The sequence below is a fragment of the Sminthopsis crassicaudata genome, chromosome 3 (assembly GCF_048593235.1).
Source record: "Sminthopsis crassicaudata isolate SCR6 chromosome 3, ASM4859323v1, whole genome shotgun sequence".
In the NCBI taxonomy this organism is placed as follows: domain Eukaryota; kingdom Metazoa; phylum Chordata; class Mammalia; order Dasyuromorphia; family Dasyuridae; genus Sminthopsis; species Sminthopsis crassicaudata.
The window spans coordinates 10,057,903-10,073,402 of NC_133619.1; the positions used below are offsets into that span (position 1 = coordinate 10,057,903).

The 15,500-nt window shown below is 46.9% G+C and overlaps 1 protein-coding gene across 1 annotated transcript in view; it reads right to left on the reverse strand.

Annotated features, from left to right (window-relative positions):
• Window positions 1–1,859: 1,859 nt before the first annotated feature.
• LOC141561840 (anosmin-1-like) overlaps window positions 1,860–15,500 on the reverse strand; it is a 31,625-nt gene continuing 17,984 nt past the window's right edge. Inside the window, exons 3-10 of the mRNA XM_074301942.1 lie at window positions 11,623–11,685; window positions 10,186–10,393; window positions 8,550–8,734; window positions 7,541–7,670; window positions 4,403–4,605; window positions 4,012–4,147; window positions 3,275–3,345; window positions 1,860–1,983 (exon numbers count right to left, since the gene is read on the reverse strand). Coding sequence (XP_074158043.1) covers window positions 3,281–3,345; window positions 4,012–4,147; window positions 4,403–4,605; window positions 7,541–7,670; window positions 8,550–8,734; window positions 10,186–10,393; window positions 11,623–11,685 — 990 coding nt within the window. The 3' untranslated portion in view covers window positions 1,860–1,983; window positions 3,275–3,280. The remainder of the gene's footprint in view (window positions 1,984–3,274; window positions 3,346–4,011; window positions 4,148–4,402; window positions 4,606–7,540; window positions 7,671–8,549; window positions 8,735–10,185; window positions 10,394–11,622; window positions 11,686–15,500) is intronic.

Below are 15,500 nucleotides of genomic sequence, written 5' to 3' on the forward strand. Positions count from 1 at the left end.
GTCAGAGCGGACCGCTCAGAGTCGTCTCTCCTCCCTCCCCTTCCTTCCTTCCTTCCTTCCTTCCTTCCTTCCTTCCTTCCTTCCTTCCTTCCTTCCTTCCTTCCTTCCTTCCTTCCTTCCTTCCTTCCTTCCTTCCTTCCTCCCTCCCTCCCTCCCTCCCTCCCTCCCTCCCTCCCTTCCTTCCTTCCTTCCTTCCTTCCTTCCTTCCTTCCTTCCTTCCTTCCTTCCTTCCTTCCTTCCTTCCTTCCTTCCTTCCTTCCTTCCTTCCTTCCTTCCTTCCTCCCTTCCACATCTATCTCCCAAGGATATCTAGGGTAACAATTAAAAGGATATTGAACAAGAAACATGTTATGTTAAAATACAGTTTCTAAAAAAGTTACAGTTTCTAAAACAGCAGCCACCTCCTCTCTAACTCGAAGTTCCCAGGTCCCTCCTGGGAAAGCCCGGAGAAGCCTTCCTCTCTGGAACCAGTATCTCAGTCCTTGAATATGAAAGTGGGGGTGCGAGGGCAATCCACTTTGAGACTACAGTTTTTCTACTGAACCATATAGACATCTTCCCAAAGGGGAAAAAGTAGGAAAAAGGTTTTAGACTCAAGATAAGATTGCTTCTTAATATTTCCATTTGAGCTAAAAAGCAGGTTTTTTATATTCCAGCCAGAACTCTGTTTTCTTCCTATTTCTGCAATAAAACGTGATGGGGGAGTCTTGTTTTTTCCCTTTGGCCGGAGCCAGACGCCCCTTGTCCACACGAGGGGGTCAGCAGAGATGGAGAGGGACTGTGGCCAACACACCTTAAGGTGGGGACGAGGGAGGCGGCACCTGCTTCCTGAGTGACTCTGGGAAAGCTTGTGGATGACATTAAGAATGGAGGATGGAAAGAGTGTTCTTCACAGAAGCCATTCAACCCTGCTTTTTATCCTCCAGCTTAAGACTTTGTAAGCAGAGAGGCTTGACCTTCAAAAGTGTGATTACACCTGTCAAAGGAGATTCCTCTCACAAGCATTTATTAATCACCTAATGTGTGCCAGGCACTGAGCTTGGATTGGGAACACCCCCCCACACACACACACGCGCGCACCCTCATGGAGCTTACATTCTGCCTTACTTGAAACCATTTGGAACTCCGATTTTTTATTACATAAACAAGATGGAGAGTAGGAATTATAAGCTTCTTCTTAGACCTAGTTCTAGAAGAGGAAAGCCATTGAGACTCAGAGGGAGCGCTCTCCAGGAAACAAAAGGGCCCAGTTGGGAAGACCCCAAGTCAGCCTTAATTACTGCACAGATGAGAGCCGACTGTGAGACAGTGGAATTTAGCTTTGGGAAACAGAAGATGATAAACCTAATCTCACCGTTACCCCCAACACCTGAGTGACTTGGGAGAAGTTATTTCTCTTGTCTGGCCCTCAGCCTTCTCATCTGGAAAATGGGTTGCCTAGCCTTCGTCCTAGGCATTCGTGGATATCAATTAGCTGGAGGTTATTGATGGAAGGATCTGTCTCAGTGAGCCTGGAAAGAGAAGACCCAGGGAGAAACGTGCCGGCCCAGAAAGGACGCTGGATTTACGCCACCACTTCGTGACCCTCGCACCTCTTTGTTCTGAAGTGGAAAATTGGGAGGCTGGCCCAGATGCTCCCTATGGGATCACCTTAAACGCTAATATTTAAAGAGCTTTCCCATAGGAGGAGTGGTGGTGGGGGGGGACTACTTGGCTCCTGAAACAAGAGCCTTCCGCAGAAGGGGCTGCCCCTGGAGGGGATGGGACTGCGGTCCAGTGTCTTCAGCTGGTCTGGTTGTCCCCGGGTCTAACGGGAGTCTTCACTTGGACTGGATGGTCACCCAGGCTCCTTCCAGCTACGGGAGCAGCGATTGGGCGAAACTGAGCCCCGGTCTGCTCCGAGGCTGACTGGCTGTTGCCACGAGGTCGGCATCTCACAAGACGAGGTCCCAGGTTAACAGGGAAGCACCGGGGCCTTTTGGGCTGGCCAGAAAGAGAAGGGGAAAACACCGGCGTGAGCCTCAGCGCCCCTGATGGAGCGTGCCCAGAACCTCGGCCAAGGCACTGCTCCACCGCCTGCAGAAGGAATGGATGAGCCAGGGATGGATACCCGTCTAAAGCCTGAGGTTGGGGTCCCTTTGCGTCTCCTGGGGTATCCCCAGTACTTAGCACAGTGCCTGGCGCACAGTAGGTGCTTAGGAAGAGCTCGGGGATGGACTGGTTGACTAATGGCTTTTGGCCTCAATCCCATGTGCTTTTAGGAATTGGAGATTTGGAAGAGATGATGGAGAAAATCAGTTGTGAGGTCCTGTGGGCTGATGGTTACTGCTGAGCCCCCTCCCTAGCCAGGTTGGCCCTCAGTCACTGTCCCTGGGACCTCCAAGTCTCATCAGCCTAACAGGAGAGAAGGAACGAACTCCCTGGGTGGTCTCTGTGACACATGGGATAACCCAGGGGGTGAGGGAGCCTTAGACAAGCGGATGGGAACACAGGATGGTGGGAGTAATGCTGAGAGACCAGAGTGAAGAAACACAGGGGGTTGATTCAGAGCTGAAAGGTACCCAGAGGCAGTTTATTCCAGCTCCCACATGGGCAGATTTGGAAACTGAAGATGGGAAAGGGTTAATGCTTAAAAGCCACACAGGTAGTCTCACAGGTGGGATTTGAATCCAGGCCTTCTGACTCCGGAACCTGTAGATCCTGTGCATTGCCCCCTCCTGCCTCCCTCCAAGGACAAGGGGAGGCTGGCCCAGCAGGCTTATGTTCCGCTGGGTGAGCAGATCCCAGCTCCCAGCTCTGGACTAAAGACTGAGAAAAGCAAACCTGGCTCTCTCCTGAGGGTCCTGCCGTGGAGGGGAGTGAGCCAACCTTGAATTAGGAGACCCAGCTAGCTGTGCAGCTCCAGGCCAACTAGCTAACCTCTCTGTGGCCGGTGAAGTCCCAAGTCTTGGGCAGCCCTTGGGGGGGGGGGGGGATAAAACTGGCAGTGTCCCTCTTTTTTGGGAACTTTTAATTTTTTTAAAAGTCTGGACATAGAAAGATCTCCAAGCACTTATTGAGCATCAGAGAGAGATATAAGTAGAGAGTCTAGTGAACAAGCTGGGGTAAGGGACCTAACAGCAAACCCATAAGGCACTCTCCCTTTTGGCCGTGCTGGCACTGGCATTTGTTCCCAGGCCTCCCCAGCCCAGGGGCTGACTTGGGCTAGCCCCTTGATTGCAGCCTGCCTGACTTAGCTCCCACTCCCTGGGAGGTGTGTGTGGGGGACCTTTACCTTTGGTCACTCTGTGGAGGATCCCCTCAGGGCGGGCCCTTCCTGGGATGCACTGAACTCATTTGAGGCCTCTGGAGAAGGAAGAGCTCAGACGTGAGTTTGCTGTAGAATCGGGGTCCCCAAAGGAGGCCCCTCAAGAGACTGACCCTGGCTAGAGCTCTGTTTAACAGAATTCTTTGTCTCCCCCTTTTCCTGGGAGCTTCTCAAGGGTAGGATCTGTCTTTGTACCCGCAGTTCTTAGCACAGGGCCTGGCGCACAGTAGGGACTTAATAAATGCAGATGGATCGATTGATTAGTGACTTAAGTTTCATCATTTGTGACCCATCCTGTGATGATATTCAGTGATGGAGGAGGGGGCTGTATTTCTCTTATGCTGAGAAGATGGCATGGGGGGGCAGGCTTCAACAGCACATACACATGTGCACACACACATACACACTCCCAGTCTCCCCATATTCTTGCCAATCCCAGCTCTCATTGACCCAGAATCCTCCCCCTGACTCACAATCTCCAGCTCTCTCACTCACAACCTGCTGTTCCTCCCCCATACCCCCCACAATTCCTGGCTCCCAATCCCCCTCTTTCTCTCTCTCCCTCTCTTCCCAATGACTCTGTTATTGTGCCCCCAAAGCCGGCCCCTGCCACGCTTCCTCCTCGTGCCCATCCGGGATGGTTCCTAAGCACAGTCAGGATGCCCACCGGGACCCACCACAGCCTCCCCACGTTGCCCCCCTACCTCTGGCTGGCGTGACAAGGAGCAGGTGGGACTTGGCGCTCTTGAGGCGTTTCTGGCCCCAGAAGGTGACAGTCTGTACTTGGACCTGGTAGGCGGTGCCAGCCCCCAGGCCATCCAGTTGCACTTCAGGTTTGGCCTATAACAGACACATCAGGACACCTTCAAGATAGCTTCCTGGTCCCCCAGGACTGACCCCGGGGCTCCCCTGGAGTTTCCCAGATTCAACAAGCATCCATTCCACTCTGACACTGGACAAGGGGAGGCAGTGGATAATGGGCCAGTCCTGGAATGTCTTGCTGTTTCCTTCTCCAATTCATTTTACATATGAGGAAACTGAGGCAAACAGGGTGAAGCAATTTGCCCAGTTTTACCCAACTAATAAGTGCCTTACCCCTGTGACTCTCTGGCTCCTCAGTTTAGGAGAAGTTTCATGTACTCCTGGTGTCCAGGGCCTCCAGAGGACCCTGTAGTGATGAACAGCTAGAACCCCTTCTGGAGGGGGATCCCAGGAAATGACAATGCTGTGGGTCCCAGCACGGTTGGTGGTGACGTTGCCTTTTCTGAGATTCTGGGGGGACCCTGGAGGTAAAGGAACTGCAGATAGGGATGGTGGATGGGAGGGGAACAGGACAGAAAGAATCAGTATGTGAGCCCTTTTCAGTTAGTCAATCAACTTTTTCATGAATAATAAGTTCATTAATTTAATCATTAAATGCCTACTATGTGCTAGGTAGTGTACTAAGGTCTTTAATCACAAGTTTGATCCTTTGGGAGGACTAAAAACCACTCAGGGTTTGAACAAGTCTGGTTCTGAGTCTAAATCCAGATGCCTGATGGCAGGATGAGGGTGAGGGGCCAGGACTTAGGGGGTTATAAGAAGGGGTGACACAGCAGAAGGCCCTTTGGGGTAACATCAGCTCCCAGCTTTGGGGGACGGTCTCATCTGATGCTGTCCCTCTGAGCTTGCTTCGTGTCTGGTCAGCTCCCACCCTCAGCCCTGCCATTATCTCACACCAAGTCAGGGCAGGACTAAGGGTAACAACTCCTACCGCTCCTTCCCCCAGTTCTCCGAGGGAACAAGCAGAGTTTGAAGGCCCACCATGAGATTGTGCTGGCCACGTATCTCTTTAAAGCGTCACAAATTATCGATTGCCGGCCTTGGCCTCCACCGGGCATTCTGTTCCTTCTGAGTTTGTAGCAAATGTTAGAAACCACCAGTTCACAACAAAACAAAGTGTTCTTGGGAACTTCAGGAGACTGGAAACTTTTATCTCTTAGGATCGTTACTTTTCCCCTAACTCTCTTGCAGTTTGTGTTCTGACCTCAACATTCCGCTGAAACTGCTCTCCCCCTTGTTAGCCAGGACCTCTGAAGGGCCAGATCCAGGGGTCATTCCTCTGGACTTCTCTGCGGTCTGGGACCCCCTTGGGCACCCCCTTTTTCTTGACACTATTTGGTGACCCTGTCACCTGCTCTATCTTCCTGGCTGCATCTTCATTAGCTCCTTTTGGGTGTCCCCTGGGTCTTGTCCTGAGTGCTTTGCTCCTATTTTACTCAGTGGTAAATGGTGCTGATGATTCTCAAATCTATCTCTCTGGCCCCAAACTCTCTGCTGACCTTCAATCTTGGGTCTCCAACTGCCCATCAGACACCTAGAACTCGAACAGTAGACATCCGAAACTCACTATGTCCAAAGTGGAACTCACGATCTTTTCCCCAAACCTCCTGTCCTCCACCTTTTCTGTTTCTGCTTCTGTTTCAGTCCCCCAGACTCACAAGCTGGGATCCATCCTGGATACCTCACAATCTCTCATTGTCCCGTCACCCAACATGGCACCATTTTCGCCTCGGCATCATTTCTTAAATATGCCCCCTTCTCGGGAAAAATTGGAACAGAAGTTCGTGCAAGGGATAATGTTATAAAAAATTACCCAAGCAATGGGTCAAAAAAAGTTATAATTATAATTACAAAATAAAAAAAAATTAAAAAAACATGCCCCCTTCTCTCTTCTCATGCCATCGGCATTCTGGTCCGAGGTTTCATCCCCTCGCACCCTGATGAGTCTGCCACTGGGTTTGCCGCTCCAAGCCATCTATTAGTCTTTCAAATTGAGCTTCCCAAAACAGGTCCGACCACATCTCTTCCTACTCAATGAAGTGGGTCCCTATTTCCTCCAATATGAAGTATAAAATCCTCTCTTTGGTTTTTCAAGGTCTCCATAAACCTGCCTTTCCCTAACTTCCAGTCTTTTCATACCTCACTCCTCATTCCACCTCTTGGCTTCCTTCAAGTCCAGTAAAATCCACCATCTGAGAAGCCTGCCCTGATTCCCCTTAATGCCAGTCCTCTGCTGCTTATCCCTTGTGATGTAGATCTTGTTAGTATCCAGCTGTTTTCCTATTGTCTCCTTCATTAGATCAGAAACTCTTTTAGGGAGGTTACTTTGTAACTGAGGTTACCAAGAAAGGCAACAGATAATCCCTTCTTTTAGGGAAGGGATTATCTTTTGCCTTTGTAACCTCAGTCCTTAGTACAATACCTGGTATACAGTAGATGATTAATAAATGCTTATTGGTTCTTTTAACTTCTCTTGACTTGAGTTTCCTCATCTGTAAAATGAGGACTAGATGGCCTCTTCAGTACCTTCTAGATATAAACCCAGGTTCCCTCTTGACACATTCCCAAAGCATCCATTCATCCATCCATAATTCATTATCCAACCATTCATTCATCTAGCCCTTCATTTATTCATCTATCCAGTCAGCCATTCATTCATTCACCTATCCATCCATTCATTCATTCATCTGTTCATCCATCTATCCATCCATTCATTCACTCATGTATTCAGCCATCCATAAGTCATTATCCAACCATTGACTCATGTAGCCCTTCATTCATTCCTCTATCTAGGCATAAATTCTTTCCTCTATCCATCCATCCATCCAGTCATTTATTCATTCATTCATCTATCTAGCCATCCATTCATTCATCTATCTAGCCATCCATTCATTCATCTATCTAGCCATCCATTCATTCATCTATCTAGCCATCCATCCATTCATTCAAACCGTGCTAGCCCTGAAGGATGTACACAGCTGCTAAGATATACAAACCAAGCTGATTAAATCTAATGGAGTGACTGGATGATAGAGGTAGCTATAATCTCCAATAAAATACACTTAGTCCATCAGCGGAGTGAAAAGTGCTTGGGGCGGAAATGAGATCACTTGGAGGAGATCAGACATCACTGGTGCTCAGGGAGTGAGTGCCTCTGTCTCGGTGGAGTCCTACCAAACTCTGAGGCCATTTACTGCTTTTCCCTCCTCAGCCAGTCACCTGGAAGTATCTGCCCCACCTATTGGTCTCCATCACGCTGGAGAGAGGAGAAAATTTCAGCCCTTTCAGGGTGATGAAGGGAGGAGGTTCAGCTGGAGGGATTAAGTCAGTAAGAACTTTCAGGTACCCAGGACAGTGATGGGTGGCTTTGGCGCCCTCTACTGGATTAAGTCTGGCCTGGTCTTTGCCCACCTCTGGAAGACTGGACGTGTTTGCTTGGAGGGGTGAAGCCCCGGGTGCCATGGGCATTCACGGCTGCCACTCTGAACTGGTACCATCTGTTTGGCCCGAGGTTGTCCAGCTGGGCGCTCTCCTCCATGGTCTAACAAAGCAAAGTCAGAAAAGTTGCAATGTTTCCAGCCTGTACTAAATCAGACAGGGATGGTGTTTTTGACCAGATTGGAAACTGAGGCTCTGTTTTCTTGGGAGGGGGTGACAGGTTAATGAAGATACCAATTATGGAGATTGATAAGGAAATTATAGAGATGAGGGGGACTTTGAGCATCATCCAGTCCAAGTTATAGGCATAGTTGGGGAAATAGAGACCTGGTAGGTCACTGGAAAGGACGGTTTATTTGGAGTTAGAAGTCCATTTCTGGGGTCCTGAATCTGCCATTTCTTCCCTGTGCTCTCCTGAGAAAATAACTTCATCTCTCTGGGCCTCAGTTTGCTCATTTGTAAAATGGGGCATGGACCATTTGGCCACTGAATTTTTTATAAGATTATTAAGATATTATCTGTCAAGAACTGTGGTAAATTTTAATAATCGTCCCTCCCTTCTTTCTTCCCTCCTTTTCCTCCCTCCCTCTCTCTTTCTTTCTTCCTTCCCTCCCTCCTTCCCTCCCTCCTTTCCTTCCTTTACTGCTTCTGACTACTCCGGTGGGGTGATTCTGAGAAAGTCTCCTAAGCCCCCCTCTGTGCCCCAAGCCTTTTAAGAGAAGAAAGACTAGGAGCAGATGCCAAATGCCTCGAATGCCTTAGTGCAGGCAAGTCTTCCCTGGGAGCTCGGAGCCACTGAAATCCAAGGTTACCCAAATGCAAAGTGCTGCTACAGCTGCCTGAACTTCCCCTGGAGACCCTGTTTTCTGCCCCTTTTCTGTTCATCTGGATAAGGAGGTGGTGAGAGAACTGGTCCAGGGGATATTGACAGGCCTAGAGAAAAGCGCCTGAGACCCAGTTCAGAGGAAGTGAAGAGACCTACCACAGCTACCACCTCCCATTCAGTAGCCTCGTCCTCACTGGGGTGGAGCCCCCAGTGCCACCGGCTCTGCAGGATGTAGAATACGGGTTCTATGGAAACACTGGACTTGGATTTCCAAGAAACTTGGATTGCTCCACTAGACCGCTCCAGAATCATGAGACCTTTTCTAGGCTTCAGTGGGACACCTGAAAGTCAAATGAAGTAAGTTAAAGAGATATGGAGAGAAAGGGAAGGAAGGGAGGAAGGGAGGAGGGGGGGAAGGAAAGAAGGAAGAAGGGAAAAAAGGAGGGAAGGATGAAAGGGAGGAAGGGAGGAAAGAGGGAAGAAGGAAGGGACAGAGGGATGAAAGGAAGGAAGGAAGGAAGGAGGAAGGGAGGAAGGGAGAAGGAGGAGGGGGGAAGGAAGAAAGGAAGGAAGGAGGAAAGGATGGAAGGGAGGAAGGGAGGAAAGAGGGAAGAAGGAAGGGACAGAGGGATGAAAGGAAGGAAGGAAGGAAGGAGGAAGGGAGGAAGGGAGAAGGAGGAGGGGGGAAGGAAGAAAGGAAGGAAGGAGGAAGGGAGGAAGGGAGAAGGAGGAGGGGGGAAGGAAGAAAGGAAGGAAGGAGGAAAGGATGGAAGGGAGGAAGGGAGGAAAGAAAGAAGGAGAAAGAGGAAAGAGGGAGGAAGGAGATAAGAAGGAGGGAGGGACAGAGAGATGAAAGGAAGGAAGGAAGAAAGGAGGAAGGAAAGAAGGGAGAAGGGAGGTAGGCAAGGAAAGGGGGGGAAAGGAAGAAGGGAGGAAAGAGGGAAGAAAGAAAGGAAGGGAGGAAGGAGGAAGGGAAGGAGAGAGGGAGGGAGGGAAGGAGGGAGAGAGGGAGGAAAGGAAGGAAAGAAGGAGAGAGGACAAAGAAATAGAAGGAAGAAGAAAACAAAGATGACTCGGATTTTGTGGTTATCTGTGACAAGCTCCCAGGGCTTTTTGTGGTGAGACCAATATGGAGACTTCTCCATACCAACCGTGCTTTCTTTTTGTGCAGATATATAAAAGAGAAAGAAAAACAAAGTCCAGGGAACTCATGAAGACACGTTCAAAGTCTCTCCATGTTCACGACTTTCTCCAGCAATGGGACACTTAGAAGAGACAAAAATTGGCTGCTGGAAAGCCATCTCTGTATTGGGCGAATCCCAGGAAAGTGCCACAGAAACTAGGCAGAAAGGCTGGTGGTGGGCAGGCTGGCCTCCATCCTTGCAGAAGTGGGAAGGGCACTGGGACCCTCCCCAGGTCTGTGAATCCTAAGTCTTTAGGGAGCACAACTAGGAATTGCACTTATTTTGTTAAGGCCATCACTTACTGAAAATCACAATGAAACTCAACTGTCTTCATTGAATGAAAGAAACAAAAATGTAATTAACTTACTATTTAGAAAATTTAATTCAAACTTTTCTTTAAAAACGAGAGAAGTACCAAACTGTTTTGGGGTACAGGTTCACTGGCCTCCTCCTCATCCTGCTCCCCTCAAAGCCCTCCTTGCCCATCCATGCCTGTCCTCCTCTGTTCCCAAGCTCTGCCTCTGCTATGGTATCATTGGCATTTTGCCCTTGCCCTCTCCTAGGCATCCTTGCAAAGTCCCGATGGGCTCTGGAGTGCCAGTTTTTACCTCTATTCATATTGTCTGGAGCCTGGCAGGTGTGCCCGCAAGCATTGGAGCAGCATTTCCTGCTCCCTGGGCATTCACGGTCCACACTGCAGCTCTGCACGCAGGCAGCAGCAAAGCCGGACGCCCTGGCTGAGGGCGGGCAATCTCCTTGCTTGATGGTCTGCAGGGTCCTCAGGAACTGGCAGCTGGTCAAGCACTCGTGTTGAGTCTGTGGAAGAACGTGCTGGCTTAAATGAGGGTTAAAGGGAGAAATCCATTCAGGTACATGAATATTTCTTAAGGGATCAGTGTGGGAAAGCCCTTCTGCTTGAGGCCGGAGACCCAAGGAAAAGAGTGAGTCTCTGGAAGGGAGACCCCGGGAGCAGGGCACTCTGGGGGATATGGGTACCATCTTGTATTAGTGAGAGGCCCATGACATTCACAAAACTGACAACTGGAAGAGGCCTTAGGATCATGGTTTGATTGTTCAGAGCAGAGTGCTTAGCACCTGCCTATTTGGTACTTAATAAATGATTGTAGGATTTTAAAATTCTTTATTTCTTAGTCTAAGGAGCAGATTTGGAAGGAAAAGCCATCCATCTAGAGCTAGGTTTCATTTTTTTTAAGTCTGCGACTCCTCATTTCTAGTACTTAATTCCCTTATTAATGAGTGGGAGAATTTAAATGCTTTTCCCTTGAGTAGTTGAGAGCTCAGAAGAAATCTTTGCCATATTTGATCTGTTCACCCATGCTTAGAAAGCTGATACGTGTGATGTAAAAAATTTGTCCCTCTTCTCCTCTTAGCTAATGATCTACCTGGCCCCATTTGTGATTGAGCCTGCAATCAATTTTTCCATGATAAGAGTTCCTTCCTTCCTCTCACCTCCACTCTTCAGTTAATCACGAAAGTCATGACATTTTTATTGACCCAATTCATCCATCAAAAGAAAAAACTTAGGTATGGTTTTCTTTCAAATTGAGAGGATTGGGCTATTGAGTAAAGGCAAATGACAACACCTAGGAGATTTCTTGTGATGACCTGATACATCTGGATCCTTATATTAGAATTTCAGTTGGTCCAATGGTGAGCTCAGTCAAGCGCTGAACCGGATTGGTGGCGAAAAGGTGGCTCATTTCAGTCAAGCTTCCCAGTTATGGAATATGTTTTGGAGGAGAAGTCTCAGTTTCTCTCTGTCTCTCTCCCTCTCTTCCCTGACCCTGTCTCTCTCTATTTCTGTTTCTCTAAGGTTTTCCCTTCTTTTTTTTCTCTTTTACTTTGCATTGACCTTGTTATCAGAAAGACTGAACACAGGATGGATAAATACAGACAGAGGCACAGATTTATTTCAGGCATAAATAAGAAAAAACTGGTGCTGGTACAGCTCAGCAGCTATAACTCCCAAGGACAGAGAAACTCCCCATCCAGAGGTCAATGGAAAGGAGAAAGGACAGAATTACCGCACATAACTCCCAACATTGTATTTTCAGGGCATCCCCCACAGCTCTGCATGGCTTCAGACACTGCAAAAGTCAAATGAAAGGATTCTCATCAACAATCCATATTTCACTCCTCCTCTTTCTGTTCCCCACCTTTGCCCCAGGGCTTCAGGCTGAGGGGTCTAACTGTCCCATTGATCAAATCCAACAGAGACATGGGAAATTGAGTAAGATGCTGTCTGGAGAGGGCCATAAACAGAAGGATGTGTGTGTGTGTGTGTGTGTGTGTGTGTGTGTGTGTGTGTGTGTGTGCGCGCGCGCGCGTGCGTGTGTGTGTGTGTGTGTGTGTGTATGAACATAAAAATAAAACACTTTTTATACAAATATAATCAGATCTAAAGAATTAAAATAAAATTTACTGTTTATGGATAGGTAAAGTCAACATAAAATAACAATTTTACCTAACCTAGTTATTTATTCAATTCCAGCTCAATTAAATTACTAAAAAATATCTTTCTGAGTTAGAAAAAAATAACAACAAAGTTCATTTGGAAGAACAAAAGGTCAGTAACTTCAAAGAAACCAAGGGAAAAAAAAAGATATATCAGAAGCAGATTCAATAATATCAGACCTTAAATTATATTAAAAGGTGAGAGTATTGTTGAAGTGTACAAGGGATAATTTTGACTACCTTAAGTTTGAACTTTCTTGTATAAATAAAACTTGTGCAGTAAAGAATAGAAGGAATGTAGAGAACTGGAAAGACTTTCATAGATAATCTCTCACATAGGCTGTGATTGGGTTGAAATATTGCTATGGTGTAGGAAACGATGAACTGGTTGATTCAGAAAGACCTAGAATTATGAAGGAAGATGCTATCTACCTTTAGAAAAACAGATGACAAGTGGAAATAAGCATTCTTACACATATGTATGTGAAAAATAGATGTGTATGTTTATAGATATCTATGTATATGTTTATATACACATATCTGTGTTTAATTGTAATCTTCTTTAGGGTGGGGAAAAATCAAGTAAAACATGCCCAGGGGAGAACAAAAGAAAATCTACCAGGAAGCAAAGAAAAGCTGACAGCTTTAAAAACAATGTGTAGTATTTATTATATAGGCTTTCTTGAAATGGAAACTTGTTGCTTTATATTTAATCCTTTTTTATGTTCTGTCTCATGCATGCCAGTTTTTCTTCTTTTCCCATTTTCTATTTAAATTAAATTTTAAAAATTACAGAAGAAGAAGACAGAAGAGAAAGAGAAGGCAGAGGAAGATAGGAAAAGGAGAAAAAGGAGAAGAAGAAGAAAGAGAAGGAGGAGGAGGAAGAAGAGGAGGAGGAGGAGAAGAAGGAGTAGGAGTAGGAGGAAGAGGAAAAGGAGGAGGAGGAGGAGGAGAAGGAGGAGGAGGAGGAAAAGGAGGAGGAGGAAGAAGAGGAGGAGGAGGAAAAGGAGGAAGAGGAGGAGGAAGAGGAGGAGGAGGAGAAGAAGGAGGAGGAGGATGAGGAAGAGGAAAAGGAGGAGAAGGAGGAGAAGAATGAAGAGAAGAATGAGAAGGAGAAAAAGGAGGAGGAGGAGGAGGAAGAGGAAAAGGAGGAGGAGGAGGAGAAGGAAGAGGAGGAGGAAAAGGAGGAGGAAGAGGAGGAGGAAAAGGAGGAGGAGGAGGAGGAAAAGGAGGAGGAGGAGGAGGAGGAGGAAGAGGAGGAGGAGGAGGAGAAGGAAGAGGAGGAGGAAAAGGAGGAGGAGGAGGAGGAGGAGGAAAAAGAGGAGGAGGAGGAGGAGGAAAAGGAGGAGGAGGAGGAAGAGGAAAAGGAGGAGGAGGAGGAAGAGGAGGAGGAAGAGGAGGAGGAAAAGGAGGAGGAGGAGGAAAAGGAGGAGGAGGAGGAGGAGGAAAAGGAGGAGGAGGAGGAAGAGGAGGAGGAAGAGGAGGAGGAAAAGGAGGAGGAGGAGGAGGAAAAGGAGGAGGAGGAGGAGGAGGAAAAGGAGGAGGAGGAGGAGGAGGAAAAGGAGGAGGAGGAGGAGGAAGAGGAGGAGGAGGAGGAAAAGGAGGAGGAGGAGGAGGAGGAGGAGGAAAAGGAGGAGAAGGAGGAGGAGGAGGAGGAGGAGGAGGAAGAGGAGGAGGAGGAGGAGGAAAAGGAAGAGGAGGAGAAGTAGGAGGAGGAGGAGGAGGAGGAAAAGGAGGAGGAAGAGGAGGAGGAGGAGGAGAAGAAAAGGAGATGAAGGAAGAGAAGGAGGAGGAGGAGGAGGAGGAGGAGGAAAAGGAGGAGGAAGAGGAGGAGGAGGAGGAGAAGAAAAGGAGATGAAGGAAGAGAAGGAGGAAGAGAAAACTTTGAGTGTGTCTAGACTTTGTGGTGACCTTGTGAGTTCAAGAAATTCAGAGAGCTTAAGTCCTTATAGTCAGAACTGAATGATGCAAAGCAGGAACTGCCACCAACAAAAGGGTGACCCAAGCCTGGGCCACTTCACTAAAGGACAAGTACTGGAAATTGTTTGGAAGGTGCAGAGACAAGGGAAAACCTAAGATGTCTAACAGGGAATTCCAGAAATTGCTTTATGTTTAGCAGGTTTTTAGTAGCAATCTCCCAACGCGATATAACTCCTTGTTTAGTTTGTCTTACTATCAAGGCACATTTGTTTTCTGTTTACATCTTTTGTGTGGGGGAAATAAAAGCCTTCCAATATTTGATTTCTATCAATCATCCAATGAATATCTTTCCTCTTATCCAGCTTGAACCCAAACTTAGGGCTCATTCCTGAATTAGAAGTTTAATGAACGGAACAGTCTTATTTCCTTCTCTTGAAGGGCAGACTCCCCAAGGATTGAACCCAGTTGGACAACATGTGTGAGTCCAGAACAGAGAGGCCCCTTAGAGAGAGGATAAGAACAAAGCGTATATGGACCTCCCAATGTTTCATTCATGTTAGGAGTTATTGTACAGAATTTTATGTGCCTTGTTCCTAATTTTAAAAGCAAAGGAAAAAGAATGTTTTTCATATTATCCCCTTTCCTAGTAAAATGTAAGCCTCAACGATTCAGCTGCTATTTTTACAGATTGTATTTATTTTCATTTTTAAAAATTTCCTCAGTTGCTTTTATCCTTCAGTTGGACAAAAAAATCTCTTCCTTCCTCTTCCCTCTTTTACATTCACTGTCACGTAACATTGGAGGCTGATGTTCAGATGATTGATCTTATTCACAGATTTTCACTAATCTAATAGTAATAATAATAATAATAATAATAATAATAATAGTTATAGCTAATATTTACTTAGCACATTAAAGTTTAGAGACCCTCTGCCCCTGTCATTTCATTGAATCTTCTCATCTATCCTGGGAGGGAGGTACTGTTACTACCATTGAGGCACAGGGGGATTAAGTTATTGGCCTAGAGGGACACAGAATGTAATCTTGGGTCTTTCTTGTCCCTTATTCTCCCTGCTGTTCCATCTAGAAGTACTCCCTGCACTGTTTTTACTTCTCTGATTTTACCATGATAACGTCTTCATATTTCCTGTGGTAATTTAGTGTTTGCAAAGTGTTTTTCACCGGGGTCTTAGGAAGTAGGGAGGCAGCTATTATTCTCCCAGGCTTTTTAGGAGAGAAAATAAAAACTTAGAGAGCTAGTAATGGAGTAGGATTGGATTCAGATCTCCTGATTCTTGAGTCCAGTGGGCTCCATCTACAATGCTATGATCAAGACAAGAAAGAATTCTAATGCAATTTGAAAATGTCTTTGTCATTATTGTGTAGATTGACTCAGCACTAGATTGAAACTAGATTGTAACTCAGAAGTCATAGAGTCTGACTTCCCCATTTGCAAAATGGGGAAATTGAGGCTCAAGTGATGTCTCCAGAGTTACAGAGATAAAAAATGTCTGAGGCAGGTTTCGAA